Below are 23,843 nucleotides of genomic sequence, written 5' to 3'. Positions count from 1 at the left end.
CCCAAGCCAACGGGCAAAGCGAGTGCACCAACAGGACTTTGAAGACATTCCTTCCCTCCTTTGTAGGAGATCTCCAGGATAACTGGGTGTCCTTATTACCATGGGCAGAGTTCTCTTATAACCGGCACAAGCACTCTGCAACGGGCCAATCCCCATTTCAGTTGGTCTATGGAAAAGTTCCAAGACCTCCCCTACCTCTATCTTTGACGGTGCCATCTCCAGCGGTCCAATCTATGGCACAGCAATTGCACCATTTATGGCGAATTACACAGGAGAAACTTCGTCTAGCAGCGACCAAGGCTAAGAGAACTGCAGATAAGTCTCGTTGGCCTGCTCCCGGGACCTCCTCCCAGGACAGAAGGTATGGTTAAGTACCAGAAACATCCATCTACGGACGCCATCCATGCGCCTGGCTCCTAGGTACATTGGCCCGTTCCCAGTACTCGAGCGTGTCGGGGCGGTCTCCTATAAATTACGTCTACCTTCCACATTGAGGATCCACAACGTGTTCCACGTATCCCTGCTCAAACCGGTGATTCTCTCCAGATTTCACACGACGCCGCCTGAGTCGGCTGCTGCCACAGCGATTCCTGATGCCATATACACCGTTAAGGACGTCCTGGATGTTCATTTCCACCACCGCCGGTGGGAATACCTCCTCTCGTGGGAGGGGTATGGTCCTGAGGAGAATTCCTGGAAGCTGTCTTCCAACATCCTGGATAAGAATCTTCTCCACCAATTCCATCTGGATCACCCAAGCAAACCCGGGCCTCCAGGGAGGGGGCATAGGAGGGGGGGTACTGTTGCTATCCCGGGCCGGGCCCCGGTCCCTCCACCTACCTCGGGGGCGGCCCGGGCCGTTTCGGAGCTTCTTCGGGCCTGCAGGCCCTCCAGCACGTCTCTCCCTCCTCGAGAGAGACGTCGACGATCCAGCGCGGCTGGCCCCGCCGCGACGTGCGCACGTGGGGAGGAGCTCCTCTTAAAGGGGCCAGCGCGGGAAAATCCTCCTTGCAGCTGTGGATGACGTCAGACGCCTTCAGGGTATAAGTACCCTGCATCTAGATTACCCCAGTGCCTTGCAACAAGGTTCCTGGTCTTCGGCCTGCTGCAGTTGTGTTCCTGGTTTGCTTCGTCCCGCTCCTGCCTTGCCCTTCTCACTGATTGATTCTTCTGGACTCAGACCCCTGGATTGGCTTTGGACCGTGCTTTGGACTTTGACCTCTGGATTGGCTTCGGACCCTGCTTTGGACTTCGAACTCTGGATTGGCTTTGGACCGTGCTTGGACTTCGACCTCTAGACTGGCCTTGGACCGCTCCTGGTCTCAGACTCCTGGACCAACTTCTGGACTACCTACGACCTGCTGGAGGCACCAGCCATCCGGAACCCACGACCTGCAGGAGGCGCCTGGACTCAGACTCCTGGACCGACTTCTGGACTACCTATGACCTGCTGGAGGCGCCAGCCGTCCGGAACCCACGACCTGCAGGAGGCGCCTGCATCCGGACCATCTTCCACATCCAGGTAGTCACCTAAGTCCCAGCGGCCGTGTCCCTACAGGCTCCTCCTGGGGGGACTTCGACTTCCAGGGTGAATCTCCAAAAGTCCCAGTGGCCGGACTCCTAAGGGCTCCCCCTGGGGGAGTGCCGGGCTCCAGGGTGAAGACTCCGCTATCGCCAGGGTCCAACGTCGTCCGTACTCCCAGTGAGTACCAAGTCCTTGGTCGCAAAGGACTCCACCATAGTCCAGTATCCCCGCTTGCTCCGAGCCTCCGAACCGCCTCCTGGTTGGGATCCTTGCTGTAAACCCCTACAGCGCTCCATCTTCGGTCCCAACCGGCCCAAGGGTCCACGAACATAACACCAGGTTCTTATGGCCTGGATTGGCCACTGTTGGAAACAGGATGCTGGGCTTGATGGACCCTTGGTCTGACCCTGTATGGCATTTTCTTATGTTCTTATGTTACTTGTTCCACTTACTGAAGGCATTCTGGGTGAGGTATAACAAAATCTAATATTGCAAAAATAATACAATACAAAAATAGTATTTCAAGGGTTCAGCTAATAAAATGCATTGAGGGTTACTGATTGAGATTGGACTGTTAAAAGAGGAGATGTAGGAAATGTGCACTAGTGAATGGGAACAAGCTGATGGAGAGGGAGAAAGCAAGTGATAGAGGAGACGGTAAGAGAGGAAAGACATCAACACACACTTGAGCACTTTCAACATAATTCCATGCATATTTAGACAAGAACATGTATTCTCAAACCAAAGGCTCACTGATGAAATGTGTTTTACCAACAATATTTTACACTTCACAGTGTATAATGGAATTTGTTTCCCCATTGATTCTCCCAAATGCTTCATCAATTGCTCTAGATTTTCCCCAAACAACAGCTTCCCTTTGAAAGTGAGATTATACAGCTGCGACTTGAACCACATAACTGCCGACCAATTACTCAACCACAGGAGCCGTCAAGCTGCCACTGCAGAGACCATATTCCTGGCGGATGCTCTGACCAAATCATACAGCTCATCTGCTACATAGGCCACCCCTACTTCCAATTGGGCTGCATGCTTAGAATCGGCCGAAGAACCAGCCTCCTTCTTCTGCGCCTTCTGCACCCAGCATAAACAGGCTCGCTGCATAAGGCTACTATAAATAGCCGTTCAAAGACTAAAGGCCAAAACCTCGAACATCCTTTTTAATTGAATCTCCAAATTCTGGTCCTAAGCATCTTTCAATGCAACTGACCCCACAATAGCAATAGTCATCTTCTTGATCACCGCGGAGACTGAAACATCCACCTTTGGTAGCATCAAGAGCTCCAAGGTATCCTCCAGAAAAGGATATAACTTTGCCATTGCCTTACTTACCTTAAGACCAACCCCGGGAGCATTCCACTCCAAGATTACCAGTTTCTTCACCTTCTTAGCTAAAGGAAAAGTCTCTGGGAGCCCCCGCAGCCCATCGAGAACCGGGTCTACCCCTTCATTGTCCAATTCCTCCTGCGTGATTTTAATCCCTACCTCGTCCAGAACCTGAGGGATAAGAGGGCGTAACTTCTCCTTCCGGAACAAGCGGACCACACAAGGATCATCCCCTTCTGCTACCGGAGTCTCCTCTGAATCTGAATGAGGCTTGATGCATCTGGAACAACATCCCCCAATGGTCCATGGACCCTCTCCAGGGTCATCTCCAGGAACCTCCTGAGGATTCTCCGAAGCATCATAATCAGAGAAAGACTCTTCATCATTGCCGAAGGTCCTACTAGGCCTAGACGGTGGAGAAGCCTGTCCAACTTTCCTGTAGCCTCCACCCTACGCACCTTCGCCGGACGTATAGGCTTTTGGTCCTGTGGCTGCTTTCTTCTTGCTCTCCGTCTGTCTAAATATGCTTTATGCAGGAGGAAAACAAAGTCCGGGGAGAAGCTCTCAGAATCACTGCTGTCACCAGCCACCATCTCTACAAGCAGGTTCCTCCACACTATCCCGGTCTTCAGAAGCACCCTGAACCATCGGAAACAGGGAATCTTCTGGCCTCCCCTGAACTATTCCGCCTCCTACCACGTGGCGACAAGATGGCCACCTCTGGCTCAGCGTCTCTCAAGGCCTCCTTGCCGGCACCCGAAGATCGGGTAACTCATTTCCCTGTAGCCCCCGAAGAGCTTCCTTCGCCCCCAGAGGCGCAATTGGGGCACAATGCGGCTGCATTAAGACATGAATACCTTTCCCCGCAAGACCGACAGGCTTTGCTGCGCTCAGCAATTGGCTCCATGCTTTCGTGTGCTTCACACACGTGCGCTCCCAAAAAAAAATCACACCACCTCCCCAAGCCCTCCTGGACACCAGGTGCATGATTAGGGCCTCCCCAACTCATGCCTTGTTCCTGCAGAACCACCCAGACATAAGCACAAACACGTTCTCAAGTTCTCTCAGCCCTACTTGTCTGCCTCTTTCTGTTTTCTTTTTTTTTTTAAAGAGACAGTAGCTTTAAGAACATGCCATACTGGGTCAGACCAAGGGTCCATCCCCAGCATCCTGTTTCCAACAGTGGCCAATCCAAACACTGGCAAGTACCCAAAAACTAAGTCTATTCCATGTTACCATTGCTAGTAATAGCAGTGGCTATTTTCTAAGTCAACTTAATTAATAGCAGGTAATGGACTTCTCCTCTAAGAACTTATCCAATCCTTTTTTAAACACAGCTATACTAACTGGACTAACCACATCCTCTGGCAACAAATTCCAGAGTTGAATTGTGCGTTGAGTAAAAAAGAACTTTCTCCGATTAGTTTTAAATGTGCCACATGCTAACTTCATGGAGTGCCCCCTAGTCTTTCTATTATCCGAAAGAGTAAATAACTGATTCACATCTACCCGTTCTAGACTTCTCATGATTTTGAACACCTCTATCATATCCCCACCTCAGCCGTCTCTTCTCCAAGCTGAAAAGTCCTAACCTCTTTAGTCTCTCCTCATAGGGGAGCTGTTCCATTCCCCTTATCATTTTGGTAGCCCTTCTCTGTACCTTCTCCATCACAATGATATCTTTTTTGAGATGTGGCGACCAGAATTGTACACAGTATTCAAGGTGTGGTCTCACCATGGAGCGATACCGAGGCATTATGACATTTTCCGTTTTATTCACCATTCCCTTTCTAATAATTCCCAACATTCTGTTTGCTTTTTTGATTGCTGCAGCACACTGAACCAAAGATTTCAATGTGTTATCCACTATGACGCGTAGATCTCTTTCTTGGGTGTAGCACCTAATATGGAACCTAACATTGTGTAACTATAGCATGGGTTATTTTTCTCTATATGCATCACCTTGCACTTATCCACATTAAATTTCATCTGCCATTTTGATGCCCAATTTTCCAGTCTCACAAGGTCTTCCTGCAATTTATCACAATCTGCTTGTGATTTAACTATTCTGAACAATTTTGTATCATCTCACTCGTATTTCTTTCCAGACCATTTATAAATATATTGGAAAGTAAGGGTCCCAATACAGATCCCCTGAGGCACTCCACTGCCCACTCCCTTCCACAGAAAATTGTCCATTTAATCCTACTCTGTTTCCTGTCTTTAGCCAGTTTGCAATCCACGAAAGGACATCGCCACCTATCCCATGACTTTTTACTTTTCCTAGAAGCCTCTCATTAGGAACTTTGTCAAACGCCTTCTGAAAAGCCAAGTATACTACATCTACCGGTTCACCTTTATCCACATGTTTATTAACTCCTCAAAAAAAAGGGAAGCAGATTTGTGAGGCAAGACTTGCCCTGGGTAAAGCCATGCTGACTTTGTTCCATTAAACCATGTCTTTCTATATGTTCTGTGATTTTGATGTTTAGAACACTTTCCACTATTTTTCCTGGCACTGAAGTCAGGCTAACTGGTCTGTAGTTTCCCAGATCGCCCCTGGAGCCCATTTTAAATATTGGGGTTACATTAGCTATCCTCCAGTCTTCAGGTACAATGGATGATTTTAATGATAGGTTACAAATTTTTACTAATAGGTCTGAAATTTCATTTTTTAGTTCCTTCAGAACTCTGGGGTGTATACCATCCAGTCCAGGTGATTTACTACTCTTCAGTTTGTCAATCAGTTCTACCACATCTTCTAGGTTCATCGTGATTTGATTCAGTCCATCTGAATCATTACCCATGAAAACCTTCTCCAGTATGGGTACCTCCCCAACATCCTCTTCAATAAACACCGAAGCAAAGAAATCATTTAATCTTTCCGCAATGGCCTTATCTTCTCTAAGTGTCCCTTTAATCCCTCAATCATCTAACGGTCCAACTGACTCCCTCACAGGCTTTCTGCTTCGGATATATTTAAAAAAGCTTTTACTGTGAGTTTTTGCCTCTACAGCCAACTTCTTTTCAAATTCTCTCTTAGCCTGTCTTATCAATGCCTTACATTTAACTTGCCAACGTTTATGCATTATCCTATTTTCTTCTGTTGGATCCTTATTCCAAGTTTTGAATGAAGATCTTTTGGCTAATTTAGCTTCTTTCACCTCCCCTTTTAACCATGCTGGTAATCGCTTTGCCTTCTTTCCACCCTTTCTTAATTAGAAGAACATAAGAAATTGCCATGCTGGGACAGACCAAGGGTCCATCAAGCCCAGTATCCTGTTTCCAACAGAGGCCAAAACCAGGCAAGAACCTGGCAATTACCCAAACACTAAGAAGATCCCATGCTACTGATGCAATTAACAGCAGTGGCTATTCCCTAAGTAAACTTGATTAATAGCCATTAATGGATTTCTCCTCCAAGAACTTATCCAAACCTTTTTAGAACCCAGCTACACTAACTGCACTAACCACATCCTCTGGCAACAAATTCCAGAGCTTTATTGTGTGTTGAGTGAAAAAGAATTTTCTCTGATTAGTCTTAAATGTGCTACTTGCTAACTTCATGGAATGCCCCTTGTCCTTCTATTATTCGAAAGTATAAATAACCGAGCCACATCTACTCGTTCAAGACCTCTCATGATCTTAAAGACCTCATAATCTTAAAGACCTTTATCATATCCCCCCTTAGCCGTGTGGAATACATCTGGACTATGCTTCTAGAATGGTTTTGTTTTGTTTTTTTTAACAATGACCACGCCTCTTGCACACCTTTTACTTTTGTAGCTGCTCCTTTCAGTTTTTTTCTAACAATTTTTCTCATTTTATTAAAGTTTCCCTTCTGAAAGTTTAGCACGAGAGCTGTGGATTTGCATACTGTTCCTCTTCCAGTCATTAATTCAAATTTGATCATATTATGATCACTATTGCTAAGCAGCCACACCACCATTACCTCTCTCACCAAATCCTGTGCTCCACTGAGAATTAGATCTAAAATTGCTCCATCTCTCGGTTGCTGAACCAATTGCTCCATAAAGCTATTATTTATTCCATCCAGGAACGTTATCTCTCTAGCACAATGGTTCTCAACCCTGTCCTGGGGACCCCCCCAGCCAGTCGGGTTTTCAGGATATCCACAATGAATATGCATGAGAGAAAATTTGCATGTTATGGAGGCAGTGTATGCAAATTTTCTCTCATGCATATTCATTGTGGATATCCTGAAAACCCGACTGGCTGGGGGGGGGGGGGGGTCGCCAGGACAGGGTTGAGAACCACTGCTGTAGCATGTCCCGATGATACATTTACCCAGTCAATATTGGGGTAATGAAGTCTCCCATTATTACCGCACTACAATTTGGTTAGCTTTCCTAATTTCTCTTAGCATTTCACTGTACGTCTCATCATCTTGACCAGGTGGATGGTAGTATACTCCTATCACTATCGTCTTTCCCGACACACAAGGGATTTCTACCCATAAAGATTCAATTTTGCATTTAGCCTCATGCAGGATGTTTATCCTGTTGGACTCTATGCCATCCCGGACATAAAGCGCCACACCGCCTCCCGGGTGCTCCTCTCTATCACTGCAATATAATTTGTACCCCGGAATAGCACTGTCCCATTGGCCAATTAAATCTATGTCTTCATTCACTGCTATACATTCTAATTCTCCCATCTTACTTCTTAGACTTCTGGCATTAGCATACAAACATTTCAAAATTTGTTTTTTGTTTGTATTTTCATTCTGCTTTTTAATTGATAGGGATAAGTTAGAATTTTTTAGCATAGAATTTGCACAGAATTCTGCATTTGCCCCTCAGAATTTGGCACGGGAACCAGAAAGCAGCAGCAGCACAGTGGAGGTCTGCATGGACCAAAAGGGACGTGCCAATTTTATGACATGCGTGTGCCACTTGGACTAATTTTCTTATTATTGGAACCTCATTGTCAGGATGCCCTAATTCTAATGCATCATTAGTATCCTTTGAAGATACCTCTCTCTGAATCATGCGCTGCTGAGTGACTGTTGGCTTTCCCCTCTGTTCTAGTTTAAAAGCTGCTCTATCTCCTTTTTAAAGGTTAGCGCCAGCAGTCTGGTTCGACCCTGGTTAAGGTGGAGCCCATCCCTTCGGAAGAGACTGCCCCTTCCCCAAAAGGTTCCCCAGTTCCTAACAAAACTGAATCCCTCTTCCTTGCACCATCATCTTATCCACGCATTGAGACTCCAGAGCTCTGCCTGCCTCTGGTGACCTGTGCGTGGAACAGGGAGCATTTCAGAGAATGCTACCCTGGAGGTTCTGTATTTAAGCTTTCTGTCTAAATTTGGCTTCCAGAACCTCCCTCCCACATTTTCCTATGTCGTTGGTGCCCACATGTACCATGACAGCTGGCTCCTCCCCAGCACTGTCTAAAATCCTATCTAGGTGACGTGTGAGGTCCACCACCTTCGCACCAGGTAGGCATGTTACCAGGCGATCCTCACGCCCACCAGCCATCCAGCTGTCTACATTCCTAATAATTGAATCACCAACTATGATGGCCGACCTAACCCTTCCCTCCTGGACAGTAGGCCTTGGGGAGATATCCTCGGTGCTTTGAAAATGCTTTAAAAGCAAAAGGCAGAAAGGGGTATACTTTTGTGTATCTTGCAGCCAGGATCTGATGAGAGGGCTTCATAGTGACTGAGGGAGCCAGACCCTTGGCTTTCCAGTCCTCTGGGAGCTTTGGGCAGAGGCAACCAGGGTTATCCAACCCTCCGCTCGCCCAACTCTACCTAAAGGATGGCCCACAAAGGAACCTAGCACTTAGGAAGTACAATCTTCTTTCTTAACTCTTAATTCTGTTTTGTTTTTTAACTCCAGACTGAAGGTTTGCACCTCTACCTTCTGCTGGAGACAGAGAAATACTGAAGGACTGCAGGTGGCACTCTCACTTATGTAGCAGTGTCTGAAAAGTTTTTCTCTGCTTCTATCTGCAAAACCTACTTGTTTGGACTGATCTGGGTTATGTATAGGAATATTTGATTATTGTAATGGGGTGCTGGTGGGCTTCCTGAGAAAAGTCTGTCCTGGTTTTATATTATGGCAACAAGGATAATTTTTTCATGTCCTCAATCTGTCAGTGCAAGATTTCTGTTGGTACAACTACATTGACTACCATCACGGTGCGAATACAATTTAAAATCTTGATGGTAATATTTAAAATCAATCAGGGTTCGAGTACCAGCTATTTAAGAAAGTTGGTTAAACATCATGTCCCTAAGCGGAATCTTCAGTTAGCGCAAAGAGTGTTGTTTGAAGTTCCAACCTACAGGGAGGTAAGTATAGTATTTTGTAGGAAAAGAGCATTTTCAATGCTCTTTTCCAAATCTTGTCCAAAACTGTGGAACTCAGTCCTGGAGGTCAATTCTGTGACTTTCAGTAAAAAAAGTGAAAGGATGGTTGTTCCCCAACATGTTATAGAGTGGTTCCCCAACTGTTATAGAGTGGTTATAGGGTTTTTAGGTCCGTATATTTTCTAGGAGTAAGGTCTCACATATTTTTGATGTTTTAATTAATTTTTAATTATTTTTATTGTTAATTGTATAATAATTTGATATTGTGGTTTGTTTATTGTTTTATACTGTTCTGGTCAGTCTGGTACTGAGTGAATGGTATATAAAATTTGGAAATAAATAAATAAAGCATAACTAAAGCTTCTGGAAGCTTCCTTATAGCTTCCTACAATGGGCACTGTCAAATGATATAAACCATAACCATATGTGAGGGCTTCACATCTTGCTTGTCCTCGGAGAAAAGAAAGTTTTCATAAGGATTCAGCAAGAGGAAAGATATGGAGTAAAGGGAGAGAATGATAGAGAGGAGGTAACAGAGGATATTCACTGACATACACTTGAGCACTTAAAAAATAAATCCACCCTTCTTTACACAAAGCAAACTTATTTCCAAGCAATAGATTCCAAGAGGATAAAGGTCTCTACTGTCATTGAAATTGTTAGTTCAGCCAAAGACCATTGTAGACATTCAGGGGCAAATTTAAGACTGTGCAAGGATGAGTAAAGTCTATAGGAACTTTTTTGGTAACTTTTATGTAACAAGCAGACATTATACATTATACAACAAAACAAAGTCAAGGGCACAACTATACAAGACATGCAAAACAAGGAAACAAAAATTGCACACAATCACCGGGACCACCATATGAAAATTACTGAAGTCTATGGGTACTTTTTACCCATAGACTTTATGGCAATTTTTAAAGGGAAAAATTTCCTTTTGAAAGTTTAATTAGAAAAAAAAAACTGCATGGATTTGCACCTATTTGTGTCGGTACTTTTTTCCGCTGGAATTTACGCATACACTTTTTTAAGTTAAAAAGTATGCACATAAATCCTGATCCCTCTCTGATTCACCTACTCAAAACCTCTCCCGTGTGCATAGAAGTTTATGCACATAATCCATGTTTGCAGAAAACTTTCAAAGGGGACATTTCTGCAAGTAAAGCACTGCTTCTAAAATTGCCCTCTCAGAGTCTTGAAGGTTAAACAGAAATCTTTACTTTATTATCATACTTAAAATTTCACCTCATAAGAGGCATACTGGAGTAGATCTTATTGCATCACTCATGCAGAGGTAGATTTTAAAAGCTGCGTGCGCACATGGACGTGCCAATTTTATAACATGCGTGTGCCAACACACACATGTTCTATAATCCAATACCCACGCACACATGCGCGCTCAATTTTATATTGGCGAGCGCATGTGCATGTGGGTGCCCAGTTGTGCATGCAAGGAGGGGGAATTTTAGTAAAAAACACGTAGCATCGCGATCAGACCTACCCCAGTTCCCTATCCCCCTACCTATCCTTTCTCCCTTTTCCCCTCTCCTCCCCGACCCCTAAACCTACCCTATCTACCCTCATTTTTTTTTTTTTTAACTTATGTGTTGCCAGGAGCAGCAGTAAGTTCGGCGCACCGGCCAACTGCTGGAACACGCTTCCTCGGAAGAGGGCCTTATTGGCTGTTGTCCCACCCCTGCCCTGCCCAGATTCCACCCCGGCCCACACCTTTTTAAAGGTCTGGCACTTCTGCGCATACCAGGAGATACTCGTGTGGCTTGGCCATTTTTAAAATACGCTCGGCATGCGCACGGTCCAGCCATGCACGTTATCTCCTGGTATTTGCATGCCCCGGGCTTAAAAGTTTCCCTGTGTCATTTTAACGTGATATTAAATCTTCACTGCAGAAGAATCTATGACCTGGCCAGTTTTTTTGATTTGAGTGCAGAGTTCATTTCTGTGAGCTTTGAGGTAGAAGCAGACTGAGGCCATTGTAATGTTTATACTACAGGTTGGTATGGTCAGGTGCTGGTGCCCTTTTGAGACAGGGTGACCAGATTTCTCCTTGTGTCACCTCTTTCCAGGTTTTTTCTGTCCTCAACCACATTCTCTCACTTCACATTTTGAAGATCCTTACTGACACAGAAGACTGATGGTTCTAAATATGCACTCATGTCAGTTTTCTGTTCTCCTTGAGTTCTTTGCTCTCCTTTCACAGAATACAGTAGCTCTCAAACATCTTCCCCTATCACTGAAAAACATCTGCCAAACTTACGTGTATACCCTTTGGAAACTAACAGTAGTAACCAAAGATAAAAAGAACTAAACATGCTCAATTTAGTGTAATCATGATATTTAGCATGTCCTCATTAAGTAACATTCTCATGCTATTTAGTCAGTGCATTTTTGAGATAACATGCATAATAATAGCATAGCCATGCTAATGGCAACATTTTTTACCATGGCCATATTAAATCTTATTGCATCACTCACTAAGTAGCATTTTAAGGTGGATGTTAAATTTTTTTACAAGAATTTGAGTTTACTGCATAGGCCCCTTTGTGTTTGAATATTAAGTTGATTTAAGAACAGCTTTTCTTTTTAGATGCCTTATTGAAAATGTACCCTAATATTCACATTGAGGTGACTTTTCAAAAGATGTGCATGAAAAAAACTAGTATGTGCACGCATAAAATGGCACATTCGCAAGTATATGCTATTTTAAAAACTGCAATATACGTATCTGTATCGGGGACCATGACTAAATTTACGTGAGTAAAAAAGGGGTGGGTCAACCATGTCAAAGTAATGCTCATAAGTCTTTTACTTGCATATATTTACTCCTGCTCAATATCTGGTACAAGTGATTGTAAACATCTTAAATGTGAAAAAATGACTGGGTAGGGTGACTGGGTGAAATGGTGCTACTTCAGGCTGAAGAGCCAGTAGGATCTTCATGAGCTGCAGATGGACAGGGCGAACTGGTAGTCTAATTGATAAAACTGGCTATTTCATTGACCCATATAAAATCCAGTAACATACATATGTAAAAGCTAACTAAATGCATATAAATAATGCAAATAAAATCTATTCATGTATCCTTTTAAAATTCAAAGTTCAAATACACAGGTAAATCATTAGTGTATGCTTAACCGGCTAAGGGGTGCCTTTCCCACTACTTACACGTACAAATTTGAACTTATCCAGATAAACAGTACTTTTTTTTTTTTTTTTTTAACGTTTCTAGCTATCTTACATACAGGCCGATACAGTATAGTGCGCTCCAGCGGAGCGCACTGTTAACCCGCAATTGGAAGCATGTTTTGGACGCGCTAGCTTTACCCCTTATTCAGTAACGGGTAATAGCACGTCCAAAACGCGCGTCCTTTCCCCCAAACCTAATAGCGCCCGCAACATACAAATGATTGTTGATGGCCCCATTAGGTATTCCCGCACGATACAGAAAGTAAAATGTGCAGCCAAGCCGCACATTTTACTTTCAGAAATTGTAGGCGCTAATTTCTCCGGGCACTGGGAAAGTGCACAGAAAAGCAGTAACAACTGCTTTTCTGTGCACCCTCCGACTTAATATCATGGCGATATTAAGTCAGAGGTCACGAAAGTTAAAAAAAAAGTAAAAAAAATAGAAAAAAAAATTGAAATCGGCCCGCGGCTCGTGGGTCGAAAACCGGATGCTCAATTTTGCTGGTGTCCGGTTTCCAAACCCGTGGCTGTCAGCGGGCTCGAGAACCGATGCCGTCAAAATTGAGCATCGGCTGTCAAACCCGCTGATAGCCACTGCTCCTGTCAAAAAAGAGGCTCTAGGTACGCGCTAGTGTCCCTAGAGCCTCTTTTTACCACCGGCCCTAATTTTAATAAATTAAAATACTGTATCGCGCGCACAGGAGAGTGGCCTGTGCGCGCGCCGGGAGAGCGGGCGCTCGCCCGTGATTTTACTGTATCGGCCCGATACTTGGATAAGTCCATAAAGTGCTAATTAAATGAAGTAGCGCTTTACAGACTTCTTTGGCTTAGTGCTGCTGCTTAGCCGCATATATCAGATCTTATCTGGATAAGTACTGCTACTTTTCTGGATATGTCTGAAGTTGCATGGCTCATGGTTTTTACATATGCAAGTATGCATGCACACATATGTACTCGTATTTTATAATCTGCTCATATCATTTGTGTGGTTATAAAATACAGTAGTCATTTTTTGTATGCCCATATAAGAACATAAGAAATTGCCATGCTGGGTCAGACCAAGGGTCCATCAAGCCCAGCATCCTGTTTCCAAAAGAGGCCAAAACCAGGCCACAAGAACCTGGTAATTACCCAAACACTAAGAAGAACCCATGCTACTGATGCAATTAATAGCAGTGGCTATTCCCTAAGTAAAATTGATTAATAGCCATTAATGGACTTCTCCTCCAAGAACTTATCCAAACCTTTTTTGAACCCAGCTACACTAACTTCACTAACCACATCCTCTGGCAACAAATTCCAGAGCTTTATTGTGCATTGAGTGAAAAGGAATTTTCTCCAATTAGTCTTAAATGTGCTACTTGCTAACTTCATGGAATGCCCCCTAGTCCTTCTATTATTCGAAAGTGTAAATAACCGAGTCACATCTACTCGTTCAAGACCTCTAGCATATCCCCCCTCAGCGTATATAGGCACACATGAGCAGTTTTGAAAGTTATCCGCATTATGTTTGCACTCCATGGTATAAATTCTAAGAGCTTTGTATATCAGAAAAGTGAAATTATCAAAAGCTAACCTCTGATAGTTTAATGATCTCTCCTGAGCTCAGACACAATTTTTTGTTATCGTCCAGCACTGTGTTCATATTCTCAATCCAGACTGCATCAACTGGCCCATCAAACATGTACCACTTCTTATCTAAATCCATGGCAACAGCTCCACTGCGAATTAGTGAGGAAAGAATCCCATCTGTCCTAAAATCGGGAAACAGGTGAAGAAAAAACAATTCAGAGAACCCACTGCATCTCAAGCTACAATGCTCACTTTGGATATTTTATTACTAATAGTCTTGTTCAAAGATCTTTAAATATCTATGAACCAAAATACACTCTACAGCAGGACTTCCCAGACCGTCAGGTTTTAGGATATCCACAATAAATATGTTTGAGATAAATTTGCCTGTATTGGAGATTCAAATGAAAATTTATCTCAACGTTACTGTGGCTATACTGAAAATGTAACTAGCTATGAAGTCAACAGGACAAGTTTGGAAAGACCTGTACTATAGATTCATTGCCTTCCAAATTTTCAGTACAAAATATAAGGATAGTGTACTTACTATAAAACATGTGGATATCCAAGTTTCAAAAGCTTTTTTCTCATCGACAGAGAATGGGAATAACTTTTATTATAAGACCCTTAATAATATAATTTAATAATCAGTCAAATTTTCAGTTTAAATAACAGAAAGAATAAAATCACCTGATAAGGCCTAGGATTTTATGGATGAAAATTCATTGACAAATCTAGAATTCTCAGGTTTTACATATACACACATATGATCCAAAGCTGAAAAAAAATTCATCATCTAGAGCCCTAAAATACAATACTACAAGAAGGCCTGATGCTTTAATACATGATCAGCTTCTAGCTATATACTCAAACAAGAGGAATAAAGGGAAGAATTGTTTTTGTAATCTTAAAATCATTCTACCATTCATGATAAAAAACAATGACAACTAATTTTGAATAAGATGATCCTGCAAATTTGCAACCAAGCAGAACATTCAAATCCGTTGTGCACTGGGGCTGACAGGCTTCAGATGCATTATGAAGGGGATGTGTTAGAGTCCCAGGGAACTAGAATCCCAGGGAAAGAGAGGATGACTATTACTGTAGTATAAACTCTTCTGCACACAAAGGTACTAAAGAGTTCAGTACTGAAGGCAGCTTCTCTTTTAATCCTCAAGGGAAAGGAAAACTGAATTTTCTGGGTAATTGTTTTAGAAATGTGACTGAGTGGAAAACAAAACTCCTTGAACTCTGCCCACTAATTTTCACATCTTAAATCAGCCCCATATTAATATAAGGACCATCATAAAAATAACCTGCTTCAAGCATTTGCTCATACAGGCTCTGTATTTCAATCATTAATTTCACAATCACAGTACAGTATTCCAAAAAATGTTATATATTTTTTATGCTTTTAAAATCACTTCTGAAAATATACTGAAATGCAAAATCAAAGCACTCACTTAAGAACTATACATGAGAACAAAGCCAAAACACCTGCATGAGCAAATGCTTGAAGCAGGTTATTTTTCTGATGGATCTTACAATAATAAAGGGGCTGATTTAAGATGTGAAAATTGCTGGATGGCATTCACACTGTTTTGTGATTTTTAATATTCTACTCTATCCTTTTGGACTTATTATTTTGTGTTGTACTGAATAGAAGACATCATGATAAAATCTATAACAATTTTTTAAATGCAAAGTATGTACCCAGCAGGCTAATGATGACTGTAAACCAGTCACAGTTATACAGCAAATGCAGCAGGCATTCCCCACAGCTTGCAATGGCCAGAAATTTGCTCTTTGCCTGAAAATATACACTATAATGTAACTACATTTCCACCTACCAGGCTGTTTGTCAGTAAAAGTATAATATAAAAAATATTTATGCTCTGTTGAGGAGCCACCCTCTAATCACTTTGAAAGAAGGGAAAATAAATTGCTCTTTACCATTCATGAGTTAGGAGGTCAAACTCCCCATATAGTTGTCCCATAGTGATAGATTTAGGATTCAAGATGTAAAAGATGACCGCTTCATATGTTCCACCACTGACAGAAGGTTGGCCCTTCAGTGCTGATATGGCTGCTGCCAGAACCTTGTAACACTGGGGAGACATGAACACAACAAGATATATGCTAGCACATTCCATGGAGACAAAAGCAAAAGGGATTATAAACACAAGAATTAGTCAGAAACTGGTAATCACGAAAGTATGATAAAATGTTACAGATGAAAAGAGCAAAGCATGGACCTGGTGAACAATTAGATGTTGCAGAAGTAAAGACAAGAGTAGGCAGGTATAGAAAGAAATGATGAGGATGGCAGAAAGGAGGAGAAAGCAAAAGGAAGGGGATGGAAGAGAGCAATTTCTCTGACTTTCTTACAAGCCTGCCTAGTGTATCTCATCACAGTACAGAAACTGTATTAGCTCTTTTCTCCATCTTTAAACACTGATTTTCCATTGTGACTGAGATTGTTGGTACATGGAGTTTTCTCGGTGACTGATAATTAATATATATGACAAGTCCAATAAGGATAGATGATGTAGAGATGAAACAAAACAAAGAAGTAAAATCTGAGCCCTCTAAAACTGGGGTGGGTGTTAGTGAGGAATCCAGAAAGCTTTATTCTATCTCTCTATTCAATATAGTGCAATGTAGTATAATATAGCTCAATTTAGCTAATAATGCTCTTTCCTGATTTATACTATGATTGCTATAAATAAAGACAGATACTATTTAGAGTATAATAAGAATAAAAGATATGTAAACAAATTTGTACAAGGTTTGTATATCAGTAGACTTTTGGGCTCCATGGACAACATAAAAGATAATTAAAATTGGAAGAAAAAAAGATATGATGTGTGACCTTTTCCTATCAGTAATAAAATGTGTTGTGCTTGCAAATAGAACCTAGGTCAGGCTGACCTGTTGATTACTTATGACCTAAAACCTGTTGGGGGAGATTTTCAAAGCCTGGTGGGCAGAAATCCCAGCAGATACATGTGTGGCCAGGCCGAGCACTCGTCGAATGCATTTTCAAAACAGCCCAGCCACACACATATCTGCTGGCATGTGTAGAAGAGCTGGGTTTGAAAAGGGGCGCACCAGGGGCGGAGTCTGAGTGGGGCGGAGGCTGGCTGGGCAGCACCATTGTGCGCTGTCCCGGTGAAGCACACCCCGGCAGCTGGCCAGCACGCACAACTTACTTTTGCTCAAAGGAGCAGGTAAGCTTTGTAATAAAAAAAAAAAAATAGAATACTTAGGGTGGGTTTAGGGGTTGGGGTGGAAAGCGGAAAAGGGAGGAAGGTGAGTTAGAGAGATAGGTAAGTTCCCTCCCAGTCCGCTATGCACTACAGACTGGACCCAAATAACAATGGGACCAACAGACACCAAATCAGGTGCCAATGGGCACAACAACAGAGGTGCTGTTGGTAACAGCGGGGACAGTCTGAACTCAAACCAGGGGCCTTAGGCAGGAAGAGTTGGGTTCACAGCTGAAAGAGGTTCCTGAGGACAGACTGACCAAATCTGCTATCTCGGTGGCCATCCCTGTCCAGACAATAATGAACTGTAAAGGTGTGGAGGGAGCTCCATGTCGCAGCCTTGCAGATCTCCCCCATTGGAACTGCACGCATGTGAGCCACAGAAGTCGCCATGGCTCTAACAGAATGAGCCGTGACATGGCCTCCAGATGCAGTCCCGCTTGGACATAACAGAAGGAAATGCAGTCCCGCTAGCCAGGTGGAGAGAGTCTGCTTAGCAACAGCAACTCCCAGCCTATTAGAGTCAAAAGAGACAAATAGCTGGGTGGACCGTCTGTGGCCTGCCATCTGGTCCAGGTAGAAGGCTAAGGCCCTCTTACAATCGAGTGTGTGGCGCGACTATTCCCCCTGGTTTGAATGAGGTCTCAGGAAGAAAGTAGGCAGGACGATGGATTGGTTAAAATGGAAATCCGTCACCACCTTTGGTAGGAACGTATGGTGCGTGCATAGAACCACCCTGTCATGGAAGAATTTTGTGCAGGGCAGATAAGTCACCAAGGTATGCAGTTCATTGCCCCTGCGTGCCAACGTGATCGCTACCAAGAATATGACCTTCCAGGTCAAATACTTGAGAGTAGAGGAGTGTATCAGTACAAAAAGGTGGCGTCATCAGCTGGGCCTACATCACGTTAAGGCCTCAAGAAACCACAGGGGGCCTCAGGGGAGGTCTCAGCTGAAGCAACCCACACATGAATTGCCCTATTATGGGCTGCATTGAGATGGGCAAACCGTCTATCTCCTGGTGGTAAGCGCCTATGGCACTCAGATGTACATGAACAGAGTTGGTCTTAAGCCCAGCCTCTGAGAGGCGCAGCAGGTAACCCAGGAGTTGCTGGGCAGAGCAGGAGAAGGGGTCGAGACCCTTCTTCTCACACCAGACAGTAAAACTCCTCCATTTCAAAGTCACCAGGACTTGAGACACTCCACTGAGAGGTCAAGAGGCTGTAAGATCAACCGCTCAACATCCAGGCCATTATGGACAGGGCCCAGAGATTGGGATGGCGCAGCCTGCCCTGATACTGCATGAGGACATCTGAGGTAGTTTCCAGATGAACTGGGTCTTCCGGGAGAGATCCTGCAGGAGCAGGAACCAAATCTGTCTCAGCCAATAGGGCGCTATGAGGATCACAGTCCCCCTGTCCTGGCGAAGCTTCAAGAGGGTCTTTGATACCAACAAAAGTGGAGGATATGCATACAGGAGACCTGTTCATCAGTGAAGGGCAAAAGCGTCCGTGGCTGGCTGGCCATTCGACCTGGATAAGAAGCAGTATTGCTGAATGTTCCTGTTGCAGGGGGAGGCAAATAGATCCATGTCTGGGGTTCCCCAGAGATGGAAGATCTAATCTGCCACCTCTTGCTTCAGGGGCCACTTGTGGGGTTTAAAAGTTCAGCTCAGCTTGTCTGCCAGGGCATTCTCCACACTGTCCAAGTACATGGCCTGGATCAGCATTCCCTGAGCCAGTGCCCAGGCCCAGATCTGCACCTCCTCCTGACAGAGAAGGAAGGATCTGGTGCCCCCCCTTCTTGTTGATCTACCACATGGCTACCTGACTGTCGGTCCGGATGAGGACCACCTTGTTGGATAGCCGATCCCTGAAGACCCACAGAGCGTAGCAATTCGCCCGCAGCTCCAAGAAGTTTATCTGACATAGAGCTTCTCAGGTGGTGCAGAGACCCTGGGTATGGACGCATCCATGGTAAGCACAATCTGGGTGTAAGGAGCCTGGAAAGGTATGCCCTGTTCCAGATTGGAAAGAGTCCTTCACCAAAACAGGGAAGCCCTGAGAGAGGGGGAAACCCGCATACAGACTTGGGTGGCCTCGCGTCATTGGGATTGCAGGGTCCACTGGGCCTGGCACATATGCAGACGGGCAAAAGGGGTGACATGGATGGTCGCGGCCATGTGCCCCAGAAGCTGCAGCATCCACCGCACAGACACTAGCCAGCATTGCTGGACTTTCTCCGCCAGGGACATCAATGTGCATGTCCTGTCACAGGGCAAAAAAGCTTTTGCCTGCATCGCGTCTAACATGGCCACTATGAAACCTAGCCATGACAATCGATAGAGATCGGAAATCGGATAATTGATCAAAAACCCAAGGGACTCCAGAATCTGAATGGTCCAGCGTAGCGACTGCAAGGCTCCCGCCTCAGTGCTGTTCATTACTAGCCAGTTGCCCAGGTATGGAAAAACCTGGATCTCCCACTGGCTTAGATAGGCTCTGACCATGGCCACTTTGTGAAGACCCACGGCGTGGAGGCCAGGCCAAATGGGAGCACGCATTATTGAAAATGCTGACAACCCACCACAAAATAGATACCTTCGGAGACTTGGAAGGATCTCGATGTAGGTGTCGGCATCTTTCAGGTCGAGGGAGCAAAGAGAGGATCAAGGTGCCCAAGGATACCATCTTGAACTTTTCTCTTTTCAGAAATCTGTTCAAGGCTTGCAGACCGAGGATCTCTTTGGAATCAAGAAGTAGTGGGAGTAAAACCCACATCCCTGATGCCCCTGAAGAACGGGCTCCACTGCCTTGTTCATTAGAAGGGTGGAGAGTTCCACTAGGAGCAGTTCCAGATGTGAGATGGTACCCCACAGTGGGCAAGGGGGTGAAACCGGTGGATTATCAATGAAATTCAGCCGGTACCCATGACAGATGAAGGACAGGACCCACCAATAAGAACATAAGAACATAAGAAAATGCCATACTGGGTCAGACCAAGGGTCCATCAAGCCCAGCATCCTGTTTCCAACAGTGGCCAATCCAGGCCATAAGAACCTGGCAAGTACCCAAAAACTAAGTCTATTCCATGTAACCATTGCTAATGGCAGTGGCTATTCTCTAAGTGAACTTAATAGCAGGTAATGGACTTCTACTCCAAGAACTTATCCATTCCTTTTTTAAACACAGCTATACTAACTGCACGAACCACATTCTCTGGCAACAAATTCCAGAGTTTAATTGTGCGTTGAGTAAAAAAGAACTTTCTCCGATTAGTTTTAAATGTGCCCCATGCTAACTTCATGGAGTGTCCCCTAGTCTTTCTACTATCCGAAAGAGTAAATAACCGATTCACATCTACCCGTTCTAGACCTCTCATGATTTTAAACACATCTATCATATCCCCCCTCAGTCGTCTCTTCTCCAAGCTGAAAAGTCCTAACCTCTTTAGTCTTTCCTCATAGGGGAGTTGTTCCATTCCCCTTATCATTTTGGTAGCCCTTCTCTGTACCTTCTCCATCGCAATTATATCTTTTTTGAGATGCGGCGACCAGAATTGTACACAGTATTCAAGGTGCGGTCTCACCATGGAGCGATACAGAGGCATTATGACATTTTCCGTTTTATTCATCATTCCTTTTCTACTAATTCCCAACATTCTGTTTGCTTTTTTGACTGCCGCAGCACACTGAACAGACGATTTCAATGTGTTATCCACTATGACACCTAGATCTCTTTCTTGGGTTGTAGCACCTAATATGGAACCCAACATCGTGTAATTATAGCATGGATTATTTTTCCCTATATGCATCACCTTGCACTTATCCACATTAAATTTCATCTGCCATTTGGATGCCCAATTTTCCAGTCTCACAAGGTCTTCCTGCAATTTATCACAATCTACTTGTGATTTAACTACTCTGAAAAATTTTGTGTCATCTGCAAATTTGATTATCTCACTCGTCGTATTTCTTTCCAGATCATTTATAAATATATTGAACAGTAAGGGTCCCAATACAGATCCCTGAGGCACTCCACTGTCCACTCCCTTCCACTGAGAAAATTGCCCATTTAATCCTACTCTCTGTTTCCTGTCTTTTAGCCAGTTTGCAATCCATGAAAGGACATCGCCACCTATCCCATGACTTTTTACTTTTCCTAGAAGCCTCTCATGAGGAACTTTGTCAAAAGGAACTTTGTCAAAAGACCAATCCAAAGTCATGGACAGCCACCGGTCCACAAAGAACCGGAGACGGCCCCCAACCAGTGGGTCTTCCAGCACTGGTATAGACCACTGGCTTACACTCCCTTGCAGCCCGTCAAAATCCCATAGCAGCGCTAGCCTGGGGCGCTGGCTGAGGCTTGGGGCTCTGCTGCTGCTGGGACCTTCCCTTGGAGCTTGCCTGCTGTGGGCAGGAGGGAGGGGCAGGAGGGTAGTACTTTGTCAGCCTGTAGAAAGGTCTCCTCGGCCCTGACTGGGAAGACCTCTTAGAAGAGGATGGGGAGGCAGAGACACTGGCCAACTGCTGGACGGTCTCATGGTGATCCTTCAGCTGCGCGACTGCATCCTTCACCTTGTCCCCAAAAGCATTATCCCAGAAGCAAGGCAAATCTGCTAGCTGCTCCTGAACTTCAGGACAAAGGTCCGAGGCACAGAGCCAAGCGAGACGCCTTGCCGAAATGCCAGCAGCTGCAACCTGGCCCGCCATCTCAAAGATGTCATAGGTAGCATGCACCTCGTGCTTCCTACATTCAAGGCCCTGCTGGACAATGGACATAAGATCCTCCTGGTACTGCTGGGTCATGCCATCACAACACCCTGGACTTGGTTCCAGAGGTTACGGGTATATTGTGTCATGTACAAATGGTAGCAGGTGATGTGAGCCACTAACATGGATCCCTGGAACACTCTCCTACCCATAGCTTCCCACGCCCTGTGCTCCTTGCCAGGGGGAGGAGAGACATGAGTCTTTGACCTCTTTGCCTTCTTCAGCACAGACTACACCACCATGGACTGGTGGAGGAGCAACACTTCTCAAAGCCCACAGCCTGCTACACCAGGCACACCCCATTGGCTTTCTGGTTCACCGGGGCAATGGAAAGGGGGGTGTACCCAGAGCTGAAGAAGCAGTTCTACTATCTCTTCCGGGGTGTCCACGAACTGGAGGATCTCCAGCATCTTATGGCGGTCATCTTCTTCAGTCATAAGCTAGAAAGGTATGGCTTCAGCCATAGCCTGAATGAACCACACGAAGGTTAAATCCTCCAGTGGGGATAGACGCTGCACTTCCAAGGGAGATGGATCCAAAGGAAGACCATTACAATCCACCGTCGAGGCATCAGAGGTATCACCTCCCCAGGGATCATAAAGGGCCTCCGTGTCACCAAGACTGCCCAGGGAGGAAGGCCTGGAAGATCTAGGCGCAACCCGGGGCTGAGGCATCGAAGGACTCATGGGTAGCGGGGGCCCCAAGGGTCCAGGCACAAGCCCAGGCAGCATGGGCCAGGGCAGGGGGCCCCAGTGGTGCTGAGGGCACTGGCGGGCTCTCATCCTCGAAAGAGTCCCCAACGGAGACTAGCTCAGATGCCCCACACTTCGGGTGCCCGACAGGTCACCAAGGGATCACGGGGTGCCAACATCAGCTGCGCCAGGAGGACAGCGAGTCTGTCCAACAATGGTTCCAACCCGGGCACTACCGGTATTGGCATTGGCGTGGGCACAGACATCGGTGAGGGCTCCCAGCATCGGTGGTGGGAGCACCAGCTCCCTGTCACACAAAGCGCGTTCCACCACCAGGCGCATCCAACACTCTAACTCTGCCTCAAAAGCCTCCGATGAAAGGGCAGGCTGAGAGGGGAGAGGTCAGTGCCCCCTCTGGACACCGAGGAGGATCTGTGCCAGACACCAGAATCAGTGTGGACGGCTTCAGGGCACCATACTCGAGGGAGGACGGCGCCTTCTCTCGTCAGGGCCGCTTTGGGGGCAAGGTGGCAAGCGCCGAGGCCATCCCGAGTCTGGCACCATGCGAGGACGGATATCGGTGACGGTGCTTCCGAGAATTCCCACACAGTTTTCGGCTCGGTCTTTCCCTGGCGCCGAGGATGAGGACAATGATCCAGAAGACCGTGACTTGGAGGAGATCATAAAAACATGCCATACTGGGTCAGACCAAGGGGCCATCAAGCCCAACATCCTTTCTCCAACAATGGCCAATCCAGGCCATAAGAACCTGGCAAGTTCCCAAAAACTAAGTCTATCCCATGTTACTGCAGCTAGTAATAGCAGTGTCTATTTTCTAACTCACCTTAATTAATAGCAGTGTATATTTTCTGATTCGATTTGGGCCAAGATGACAGCTGGAGACAGAGAAAACTAGCAGGCTATGGTCAGCATGAGAACCTATAAGGAGGGACGTCAGCATACCTGTTAATCGTTATCTCCATCTGCTGGTCAGTGGACATAATCCATATGTCTGGATTGGTCTGGCTGGATGAAGAGGAAGTTTCAGCTGGATAATGACTTTCCCAGTTAAAATGTATCCAGTCAGCAGAGGGACATATGTACTCCCCAGGCTTGTCCAGGCAAG

The 23,843-nt window shown here is 45.1% G+C and overlaps 1 protein-coding gene across 2 annotated transcripts in view; it reads right to left on the bottom strand.

The window, feature by feature from the left end:
• DNAH1 (dynein axonemal heavy chain 1) overlaps positions 1-23,843 on the bottom strand; it is a 1,058,897-nt gene that overhangs the window by 450,781 nt on the left and 584,273 nt on the right. For both annotated transcript variants that reach the window (XM_029599497.1, XM_029599496.1), the window contains exons 36-37: positions 15,939-16,093; positions 13,990-14,167 (exon numbers count right to left, since the gene is read on the bottom strand). In XM_029599497.1, the coding sequence (XP_029455357.1) occupies positions 13,990-14,167; positions 15,939-16,093 (333 nt within the window). The remainder of the gene's footprint in view (positions 1-13,989; positions 14,168-15,938; positions 16,094-23,843) is intronic.

This window comes from Rhinatrema bivittatum, chromosome 4, assembly GCF_901001135.1.
Source record: "Rhinatrema bivittatum chromosome 4, aRhiBiv1.1, whole genome shotgun sequence".
Classification (NCBI taxonomy): Eukaryota; Metazoa; Chordata; class Amphibia; order Gymnophiona; family Rhinatrematidae; genus Rhinatrema; species Rhinatrema bivittatum.
This window is presented reverse-complemented; position numbering and strand designations above follow the sequence as displayed.